Source organism: Anabrus simplex, chromosome 2 (genome assembly GCF_040414725.1).
Source record: "Anabrus simplex isolate iqAnaSimp1 chromosome 2, ASM4041472v1, whole genome shotgun sequence".
Lineage (NCBI taxonomy): Eukaryota > Metazoa > Arthropoda > Insecta > Orthoptera > Tettigoniidae > Anabrus > Anabrus simplex.
In genome coordinates, this window is record NC_090266.1 from 955,884,668 (window position 1) to 955,896,958 (window position 12,291).

Sequence of the window (12,291 nt, forward strand, 5' to 3'; positions counted from 1 at the left end):
GATCAGATACCGAGAACAAAGAATTATCTACAATCTGTATAAAAATCAGTCTGCAGTGATAAGAATCTAAGGCTTTGAAAAAGAAGCAGTAATCCAGAAAGGAGTGAGGCAAGGCTGCAGTCCCCCCCTCCTTTTCAATGTTTACATATAACAGGAAATATAGGAAATCAAAGAGGAATTTGGAAAGGGAATCTCAGTCCAAGGAGAGGAAATCAAAACCTTGAGATTTGCCGATGATATTGTTATTTTATCTGAGACTGCAGAAGATCTCGAAGCTGCTGAATGGTATGGACCAAGTCTTGGGCAAGGAGTACAAGATGAAAATAAAGAAGTCCAAAACAAAAGTAATGGAGTGCAGTCAAACGAAGGCAGGTGATGCAGGAAATAAATTAGGAAATCAAGTCTTAAAGGAAGTAGATGAATATTGTTACCTGGGTAGTAAAATAACTAACGATGGCAGAAGTAAGGACATAAAATGCAGATTAGCTCAAGCAAGGAAGAGCTTTCTTAAGAAAAGAAATTTGCTTACTTCAGACATTCATATCAGAATTAGAAAGATGTTTTTGAAGACTTTCGTGTGGAGCGTGACATTGTATGGAAGTGAAACATTGACGATAACTAGCTCAGAAAGAAAGAATAGAAGCTTTTGAAATGTGGTGTTACAGAAGAATGCTGAAGGCAAGATGGATAGATCGAATCACAAATGAAGAGATACTGAATCGAATTGGCGAGAGGAGATTGATTTGGCTAAATTTGACGAGGAGAGAATGGTAGGACGCATCTTAAGACACCGAGGACTTGTTCATTTGGTTTTTGAAGGAAGTGTAGGTGGTAAGAATGGCAGGGGTAGACCAAGGTATGAATAGGACAAGCAGATTAGAGCAGATGTAGGATGCGGTACTTACGTAGAAATGAAAAGGTTAGCACATGATAGGGTGGCATGGAGGGCTGCATCAAACCAGTCTATGGACTGATGACTCAAACAACAACAACATATTGCACCTTCGATATTCACCCTAAAAAAGGAGTTGAAACTGTTATATTTAGTTTACAGCCAAATTAGACTATGTAGACTACGGTGGCCCCTCAACTAGTCTTAAAGCCCATCTTTCTCATGCAGCTGGGAAGCAGAAATGAGCTTTTCAGAGGCTCATAAATGGATTTAGAAAAACAGATTGACTAGGACAGAGTCAATCCATTTTATTATTGCAGTGCATGGAAAATGTCGAAAAAGCCCTTGTCCTTTTGTTCTATTTTTTCCTTCTTCCCACACTGACCTGTAGCAGTGTATCCTAATATATCATTTACATTCTAATCATTAGAAGTTACCAGGTTAACCTCAACCCCTAATATTAGACATTTCCCTTCACAGTTGTAATTCCATAAAATAACACAGTAGATGAAGATGGGTTCACTTTCAATCAATTGAAAGGAATTATCTATTCACCACACAAATCTGAAGTGTGCCCAAGAAAGGAAAGAAACTATCAGAACTAATAACACTTTATTCCATTCAAAGTTTTTACACTTCTTCAATAGACAAATTGTTTTCACAATAATGTCTGAATACAAAAAATAATTGCATTTCACAAATATAGACTTCTAGAAATAGAAACTAAACACACTAATAAAATTGAAATGATTTCAACTGTTTCTCAGAAGATTACAAAATATACTGGACAATCTCACAAATGCACACACACACACACATACACAAAATATTCTTCATTATTCTTAGACTGTTTCATAGTGTTTTCTGATGGAGTGTGCAAGGCAGCAAGCTAAAATAATCCCCAGGAACTGAAACAAAGAGAGTATACAATTGATGTACATAAGGAAAGAATACCCTTCTCTAAACTACATGAAAGAACTGAGAACAATCTGTGCCCAGAGAGAACCACTCATATGCTTTCTTAAAGAAGTTAACTGACCCAAGGGATAGCAAAATATGCATCATAACTAAATTCTACTGTATTTGAAGACTAAAATTGTTTATAAATCTTTAAAAGAAACTAGTCATTGGACATCAGATTAAGGCTTAAAAAAAACAAAAGTTTTGAATATTGTGGGATTAGGAAAGTTGTGTGGTAGGGCACAGTAGAGAGTGGTAAGGACATGCAAAATTCAGTTGCTTGTTTACATACTATAGCATATGCATCTCCCTACAGCCTCAACTATGAAATTTAACAGTAAAGACATAGCAAGTTTCTAGAATGCAGTACAAGCTTTAGCTAGTGATTAAGTTTTTTGAGCAATACGTATTTCCCAGTTTAACAGAGCCAGAATTGTGGAACTGATTCAGGGTGGACATGCACCAGCATCAGTTACAGTATCGTGCATTGTAGGGGTTACCCAAAGTGCAGTGTCAGAAATGTGAAAAACATACGAGACCAATGACGTGACTAACAGTATAATCATGTCAATTTAAGATCAGTATATCTGCATAAGAGTGCAAAGACAGACCAATGTAAACTGCTCAACCATAAAGAGACTTTGCGGGCAACTGGGGTCTATATCTGCACAAAATGTATGCAATTGGCTGCCTAGTGCCCAATAAAATCATTGACAGATTCAGAAAGTTCCATTACAGAACAGCCTTCATGTTAACAAGAGACAGACCATCCCACATCTTAAATTTAAGTGGGATAAATGGTGTGATGTCATTTTTGCAAACTAAACTGATATCACTTAGGCCAAAGGGTGTGGAGATTTTAAAGGATGCAATGTTTTAACCTGGGATGTATGGCAGTCACATCTCCTTGATACCAATTTGAGGGACATTAACTGCCCAGCAGTACACAGATGTAATTTGTCCACCATTTGTACAATTCTTGAGGGATGAATATGGTGCCAAATTCATTTTTTGTCCATGACAAAGCTCTCCCTCACTGAGGTGCATCTCACAACAGGGTCAGGTATTAAACATATGAACTGGCCAACGAATTCACCAAGCATGAAATGCATTGATCATGCACGGGAAAGGATTCAAATGCTGTTTTTTTTTTGTTTTTTTTAAAATCATCCACAACCTCCACAGACACTCCTAGACCATTTGTTTCTCAGATGGAACAAGACCCTCTTCCTCAAGATTACTTCAACTGATCACAAGCATGCCATAGCAAGTCAGACTTAACAATGCCAAAGGCCAAACACTGTGCTGGGAGTGAAGAAGGGACAAGCTTCACTTAACCACAAATTTTAACCTTTTCATTATTACTGTGAGTTAGACATTTGAAGTAAACAGTAAGAGTCTGAATAAGTTTATTTTTCCAGATTGTGTGCCTGATACAATAAACAACATTCTGCAACTTTATTATTGCATTGCATCCTTCGTATTTCAAACTTTTCTTGCAATGTATATAAACAAGCAGGAGAACATTACTCTAACAACCTGGACAGCATTCAATGTGAGCAAGTTTTGGCAAATTTTAAGGACATTCCTTTTTACATTCTGTAGTTTTTGTGTTATATTTACAGAAATGAAAGCTTCCTAACCACTAGCGATGTTTCAAAATTACAGGCAGATTACTGAATTTTTCAGAGTGCTGAGGCAAATGCAACAGACTTAAGCATGTTCATGTGCATGAGTTACATAAATATTCCGATCGAGAGCACTTTCTTGCTTTTTTATTTACCCACCTGCAAGATTTCTTGAAATACAGGCCGACTGATTTGAGATTTACTTTTCTGACAACATATTTATTAAGTTAATGTATTTATCTCGGCTATTTCCTGTGATTTAAGCAGAATTGATGGGAGTTAATGAGAAGTTTCCACGGGCACATCATCAACTCCATCATGTATACAAAAAAAATCTGATGAACCTCCACCTATGCTCCAGGAGGCAACCCAACAGTACATAGTTCACAGCACAAACACTAGATGTCTGGTAATACCAAGAAACATTTTACAGGTGGTACAAATTAGAGTGCTCACTGTCTATTAAGCAAAAAAGCACAACACAAACTGTAGTATGAGGTATACCAAATTTTTGAGTGTGATAGTGACCCAGTGAACTTTCAGAAGTCGGTAACAGTAGGCATGTCCCATCACTTCAAGACATTGTTAAATGGTATAGCATGTTCTTTGAAAATGAATTCTAAATGCCTTACACAGGCAGAAGGCTACATGATAGAAATGAGGAAGATGCTCGAAAACCATGACTCAAGTGTCCACAAAAGTCGCTGCCGCTTATCAGCAGAGCAGAATATGCCATAGACAACATGTTGGAAGACATTAACCCATTGAGCCCTGCATGTTTGTTGGATTGAAACTGCATTGGCGCTGGGATTATTTTGGAGGAAATATAGTGTCTCTTATGAGAAATTTCTTACTTACAAGACCATTTAGATTTAAATATACATGAAAACCAAAGGTTTTCATACCACAAACTGTGGAACAAGGAATACAGTAAAACAGTAAAACATTTTATTTTATTAGCATCACGGGACCGTACTCAGTCTGCCTGCTGAGCTGTAACAGTCTTCTCTTTGCACTTCCTCTTTGATTTCCACATCTATTTGCTCTTCAGGAGCGTTGCTCACACTAGTACTAATATTACTACTAATTTAACTGAAAAAAAAAACACATTCCTGATCACCACTACTTCCTAAAAGGGGTTACATATCGGTAAATATCAGTTCTATACTGGCAGCCATCTTGTTTACAAGTGAATCTCAAAGCTAGAGGTAGTCCACTTCAAACTAATATTACCAAGCATACTATCGATATATATTAGCAAAAAGAGGATATAACATTGCAAAGAAAGAGTCCCTATACAAATCGCAAATGCAACTCACTCTGCCATCTCTGGAGGAAACGAATTACATAGTACAGCGAGACAACGGAACAGTTCCGTGGTCCGGCGTTTGGTCCACCGAGACCAAGTATGGAACGGTTCCGTGGCTCGGGCCCAATGAGTTAAGCAGTACCTTAAGAAGTTTCCATACAGTACTCAGCAAAATCAAGAATTGACAGCTGAATTGTGGAGCCCAACTCAATTCTGCTGTGATGTGTGAGCAGCAGGACGTGGATGATCATCATCATTATCGGTTTGCTCTTCCAGAGAGCTGGGTAGGGTGGAAGTGGATGATCAATGGTTAAATCTGTTGATGTTCACAAATTAAGCCACATCTTACGAGAGTGGACGAGTCAACACGCGTAACTGCATTATTTGGGGAACAGAGAATCCACATGTCTCATGAACTCTAAAAAACCAGCCCTAAAATAAATGTGTGGTGCGGAGTGACCCCATGAAAAAGTCTACAGCCCATTCCTTTTTGTGGAGGAGACTGTTCGTGCTGTCAGTTACCTTGATACGGTCGAGCAGTTTGTGGTTCCTCAATTACACGAAGATGGGATACTGGGCACCATTATCTATCAAAAGGACAGCGCTCCACCATATTGGGCTCTCGTGGTGCGGGAACAATGAAACCAGGTATTCAACGATCGCTGGTGCAGCCGTGATGGACCTATCCCATGGCCTAATAGCCCAGACCTAAAGCCTCCAGGTTTCTTTTGTGTGGGGCTACGTCAAGTCAACAGTATGCACAAAAACCACAGAATCTAACTGACCTATGGAGAAAGATTAAAGTGGTCTTTCAGCAAATCACTCCAGAAATTCTGCATGCCACGTGGCGCTACATGGACTGTAGGTATGGTCTCTGCCGCATTTGCAATGGCGGACGTGTCAAGTTCTAATGGGCTGGGACACTAACTTAAGACTATTCTACGCATTTACCATTAATAGACAACTTTTAATAGTTTCTTGTATATAGCATTTTACTTTTGACATCTCAAATGGATCACCCTGTAGTTCTAAATAGTGGAAAGCCTTCAATCTGACAAGATAATACCAGGTATTTAAAAATATTTGGCAAAATGAATCAATCTAACAAATATCACTGAATGGAAGTTACATTAACTGAAAATATTTAGACAATTCTAACATTCTTATTGGTGGTTATTCACATCATTTATACCTCTCACTCGCTGGCGAGCAGAATAAAGTTTTCCAAATGCATCACTGTCACCGATATGGGTTCCAAGATGACTGAAGAAACTCTGGAAAACACAGGCCATGCTCTAATGCTGGCATATCAAAACACACCAAGCCCCTTGTTTTGAACTGGTTGTCCTTAACCAGATTCTCATTCTTTTCTTCCATCTCTATCCAACTCTCACCTTTGTCACTTGTTCAGATTCTACATCCTTCCAGCTAACCCTACCAATTTGGTAGTTCATAACAAACTTGAAAATGTCCTTGTACCTCAATTACACTCTGCTCCGTGAGCAAGCATTAGGCCTACGAGTGATTGTGGCTGAACTGTCAATACAGATTTTTAATTATTGCCTCTGCTCAAGGTACTGGCCTATAAGGCATAGACAGATGTTTGAAGGTCCTGCCATTTTAGTCCAAGATGGAGACCTTGTCAACAAGTTGCCGATTTACCAATTTTTAACGTACTGCAAATCACTTCAAGTACGTTCACTGGTTTAAATTGTAAGGCCCAAGTCTTGCCATTTCAAGAAAATTGAACCTTAAGTCTTATTTGCATTATAAAATATGCACAGTAATATGTACAGTATTTAATACTGATAAGTGCATACTATCTGCTTCTCTGTTGGAAATCTATGTATTGAAAATGTAAGTTATTGTTAAAGGTTTATAGTTTTAAGAAAATGTAGGTACAATTATAACAGATTATTACAAATTTGACATCTCAATGGAATACCCAGCACAAACTTTTATCTAGTGTTTTGGTAAAGGATCGTGACTGAAGCATTGCAAAATCTTCATCATACATTTCAGTCAATATATTTGTAGCCATTTGTAGCAGGAATGTGGAAGACCAACAAGTTCTCGATTTACCAATTTTTAACGTACTGAAAAACTACAAGTAATACTATGGAGGCAAGATTCAATTCAGGGATAATGAGCTTGCCAAGCAGCTTACCCATTATGCTGTACACTCATTGTGGAAATGGGTCTTCTTGATATTATGAAGTACTGTTAAATATTAAAGTTTCACTGTCCTGGAATTTCATCTTCCAATCTGAAGTGGTGAAAATTTTTGCCATTGCCAGAACAAGCATTAAAAATTAACCAAATCTGTGGAGACACATTGGTGAAGTCTCCTTATGAATATTCAGGGACAATGCTGGTGGTATTTTCTCCAGACATTTTAAGTCTTCTGTAAGTGGTCCAAATCCTGCAAGTGTTTGTATTACTATGGTATATGAAATACAGATTCCCATTGGGAACCTTAAATATTGGTCCTGAATGAGTAAATTGACAATTCTACTGCCTATGGCTCCAAGGATCCTACACAGTGGCCTCCAAGTATATGCACACTAGTCATGCATCTCAGTATGTGAGCTAGTTACTTACTGATTAGCCCAAATTGGCACACTGGGGCAAAACGCTGGCAACCAAGAATGAGTTAGTTGAAAAATTTATATTATCCAGACCATTTATATTGGAATTACTATGGCAGAATAAACATATAGCTTGGCCTAGTCATTGAGGCCATGGCTATCAAAGAGACACCCTCCCCCCGCCCCTTCGACAGAGATACCACACTAGCATATAAGGAGATTCTGTATTTCAGAGTCTGAAATTTGATTCAGTATTGTGCAAGGTTTCACCACAGACCATGATGGAAAGAGCTGCCTTGGAATTTAGTGCTGGTTGGTAAAGAACTTTAGTTTTGTTGATGCTAAGCCAATGCTAGTATACAGGGTATAACAAGGCAAGGCCAGAGTTTCAGGACACATTCCTCACACAGAAAATCTTATGTGCACATGGATCTGGAAACTATTTCCATGTTATAATTCATTTCCTACAACCCTATGAAGTACATGAATTATGAAAAACTGCAGAAGCAGAATGTACCAGCATACCACATGAAATGTTGAAAATGCCCTTTGTTAGCATTGATATATTCAACCTCCGGTCGCACTGAATCCCAGATGTGTCGATTTATCCCTGGAGCATTGTGTATGTTTGTAGCAACACATAATTTGTCATCTGTGTTAATTGATCACTCCAGAAGTGAACATGCTCGAAAGAAAATGTTTAAACTATTTTAAGCACAGGTAGTTCACAAACTCCATGGAATTTTTGTCAATAAAAAAATCTTGACAAATCAAACTATGTTAAGGTTATTCTATGATTCCTTTTTCCAGCTGACACTGGGTGTGGGCAAACAAGGTTTCTCTCCACATTTTCCTGTCTCCATTCCTCATCCGACACTGTTCCAGTCCATGTTCTGTTGGACTATGCTGTCCTTCACAGACCAACAATCTTAATCTGTCTCCCTCATTGTCTTCCCTGAAATTGTCTTGAGAGCTTTGTCTTTGTAGTCTCTTCATCAGCTTGACATGTCCAAACCACCTCAATTATGTTCAAGTTTGTCATTCAGTTTTTGCACATTAGGTCTTTTCATTTCTCACTATCCTTCCTTGTCTTCTGTATCATACTATCGAGAATAAATTCCTTTAGCAACCTTGTGCTTACAAATCTCTTTGAAACAGTCGTTATCCATGTGTGGCACCTACCTGGAAGAGTTTTTCAGTCTGTCACAATAATTGGCCATTCCAAGCAGTACCATGCAGCAAATGCTCTAACTATTCCATATGAATGCCAGTTATCAAGAATACATACCAACAGACAATTTGAAGTACCATAAAACTGGGTAACTTCGGCCATCCAGGGTAAATTCGGCCAGTGATGCATGGCAACACTGATTTTCTCTTGCCCCCTATACTATAAAAGATTAATCACTTGCAACAACTAAAATATGCGCGCCATAGAAGGTTCTATCAACACTCGCTAGTTCAAAGAATAGGCGGGCTCATTGTCGAGTAAAGCGATTTGTTTCTCGGCACTAATTGTCTTGTTGAGCAACATTGAAAAACAAACTGTTCAAGCCCCAGCATCCGATTCTCTACTCCAGCGGTTTATGGTGTTAGAAAGTAAGTATGCCTGGTAACTGATCAACTGAATTTGATGCATTTTATTCAAATAGGTTTTTCATGGAATAGTTTTGTGATAAATGTTGTCCTCTTTGAGGGTAACTTCGGTCATGTGTAACGTCCTACTGCCATAACCCCACGATCGACGTTAGAGTTTCTGCAAATTTCGTCGCATGTACATCTCCACATACTCTACAATTTTATGTTTCTACAGGACTATACGCTATTATTATCTGCCCTGGTTATCAATACTTCTTCCTATCATCGCAATTACCTAACTTTTTGCTCACCTGTCGTTACCCTCAGACATTTCGACACACTGACTGCTGTCTTTGTCTGCCTCGCACCTACTATGTCATCTGCCACGTCACATGATCTTTCTCGAATGAACTGGTCTTTGCTTCTGGGCGTGTATATATTGGACTGCTTGGCCTGTTTTGGGCAGACTGGCATCATCTTCTGTAAATAGTGTATGTGTGGAGGGGTCTACGGACTTCGCACGGCTTGCTGTGTGCTGCCATTTTCTTCCCTACCAGCTGATTGAGTTGACTTGAAAAGGGCTTTGGTGAGATAAACATTTCTTTAAGTAAACTTGTTTAAAAATTCTAACTTGGCCTGTTTTGGCATTCCCGTGATCGCATGCTATGAAAATTTTCAAGGCCTTGTTTCGAGCCTGGCTCCTTGCCACCTTCAAACTTAGATTATTTGATTTTCAAGTGCTGTAATGTTGGTGATGTGGACTGAGCCTGAACATCGTCAAATAGAACTTTCTCAAGCTTAGATGATTCCGGAAAAAAAAATTGGCAGACTGAACTTTCTCAACCATTACGCAGTCAGAGTTTCCATTCTTTTCATCCTCGCTTATCCTTATTGTGCTGATCCTTTTTACCCTACCCTTTTTTCCTTTATTCGGTGTATATGGTTTTTATATTAGAGCACCCTGGAGGCGTCTTCGTTTGTTTTTTAATGTGGCCAAATAGTTTTTTGATCTTCATAGTAAAAGTATACTTGTTCCTTCCAAAGTTGATCGGATAATAAGAATTATTATTATTATTATTATTATTATTATTATTATTATTATTATTATTATTATTATTATTTGAGGTGATTGTGTGTGACACCTCCCTTTTCCAAAAAAAAATTGAGAAAACTGTGATCTAGTCCCCTTATATGGTTAACACTCACACTAGGTGGAGTTATCTGAGATAGTGCTCAAAGTAATGATTTTGTAAATATTTTGTCAAACTTTTGCTGGGTTACTTCTTTTTCCAATACTTTTCCTCCTAACGGCAATCCGAGCTATTTGCCTTTGTGATCAATGTCCGGGGTTTTGCTCGGTCTTATTCTCCTTGTTTAACAAGGTGTGTACTGTGAAAACTTTACCCCAATTCTATTCACAAAAAAGGGAGTCTTTCTTTTAAAGAGTTTAGAAAATTCTAGTCAAGAAATGTCTGATATATTTATCTATATAACTATTGGAAAACAAAAAAAGATAGGTCCTGCATGGCAGTTCCTTATTAATCTCTCTGTATATTGGTCCATTCAATTCTAAAAAAAAAGGGTTAGCTTAATTATCTCTTTTACTTTTTTGAGGATCTGTATTCTCCAAGTATGTCAGTGCATACTGTATTCTCGTAATAGTTGCTGTTCCAATACACTTGGTCACTAAGAATTTCTTTGAAAAGGGTGTTTTTTTTGGATGTTGGTACGTACCACGGTAAACCTCTATTATCCATCCACCCCCGCACCCCCCCCCCCCTCACCCCAGTACTGCTTCCAGCCACTCTGCTTTTTCTTGTTTTGGCGTGACCGACTTCGCACTGTTGCCTATGCATAGATGGTGTTTTGGCATTTCTTTTTTTATTTCTTACAACCGTGATGGGAAGATTTGTTGTGGAGAAAGCTCTCAAGATATCTTAACTATATTGCACAAACTACGATACACATGCCAAGAAGATACAATAAAGTTTTGGATGGCCGCAGGTATTGTAATTAGAATCCCGTTTACCTAAAAAATGCATTAGAAGAGATAAAGAAAGGCACAATAACAATTTGGAAAGCCTCGTAGAAATATGCTGTTCCGTGATCGACCCTGCAAGACAAGCTGAACATAAAGCACACAGGAAAAAATAGGACGTCCAAGCATTCTTTCAGCTGAGGTTTACTTTGACGCTTATATGTAACTGCTTCATTTATACCCGAGATATTGCTAACCAAGATATTTTATTTACCTATTATCTCTGGTGTTTGTTTTCAGAAAGAAGCCGACCTCATTCATGGACTTGCGTGTGCTGTATGGGGATAATCTGTTAACACCTGGAGATATCAATTGTGGTGAAGGATTATCTAGACAGAGGGAAAAACAATTTCCATCTTCAAAGATAATGTGCCTGGTGCAGACTGGCTCAAATTTTTCTTGATAGACATCAAGATTTATTGTTTCGCTTTGCGGAAAATATCAAACGTGCTAGAGCCTCCGTAGGATCGGTAGAAATTGGTGAATATTTTGACAACTTAGAAACATCACTGGACAGAATTCCTCCAGAAAACATTATAAACTACAATAAGACTAATTTTGTAGATGACCCGGGTGAAGTTGAAGCAACTGTAAAGAGGAAGTAAACACCCTGAGAGGATTACTGACTCAAAGAGTGGAACTTCTGTCATGTTGGCAGGAACAGGCTCAGGAGAGTTACCTCGATGTGTGCTCTATCGAGCCAAACGTTTGTACCCTGGCTGGACGGAAGGTGGTGTCACTGGTGCACATTATAACAAATGAAAGTGGTTGGTTTGATATGGCTATTTTTGAGGAATGGTATTCTAAAATTTACCTGCCGTATCTCAAGAAGTTACCTCGTAAAAAAGTAATAGGCAACAACCTGTCCAGCCATCTGTCAATGGAAGTACAGTAGAGTCTCGTTAATCCGAACTAATTGGGACCGGAGTCTGTTCGGATTACGAAATTTTCGGATTAACCGGAAAATATTTTCTAATAATAATGTTATTCTTTTTACGTCCCGATGACTACTTTTATGGTTTCAGGAGACGCCGAGATGCCAGGATTTTCTCCCCCAGGAGTTTTTACGTGCCAATAAATCTACTTACACGAGGCTGACGTATTTGAGCACCTTCAAATACCACCGGACTGAGCCAGGATTGAACCCGCCAAGTTAGGGTCAAAAGGCCAGCGCCTCAACCGTCTGAGGAATCTAGTTTCTACAATACAGTACAGTACAGTGCATACCGTAATTTGAAGTGTCCATTCTTTAGCAGTACATTAATAAAATACTGTATAAAATTACAGGAGGGTAGTTA

General features: G+C 38.5%; 1 protein-coding gene across 1 annotated transcript in view; it reads right to left on the reverse strand.

Moving 5' to 3' along the window:
- Positions 1-1,485: 1,485 nt before the first annotated feature.
- Tsp29Fa (Tetraspanin 29Fa) overlaps positions 1,486-12,291 on the reverse strand; it is a 134,449-nt gene continuing 123,643 nt past the window's right edge. The window contains exon 5 of the mRNA XM_067139584.2: positions 1,486-1,800. Coding sequence (XP_066995685.2) covers positions 1,735-1,800 — 66 coding nt within the window. The 3' untranslated portion in view covers positions 1,486-1,734. The remainder of the gene's footprint in view (positions 1,801-12,291) is intronic.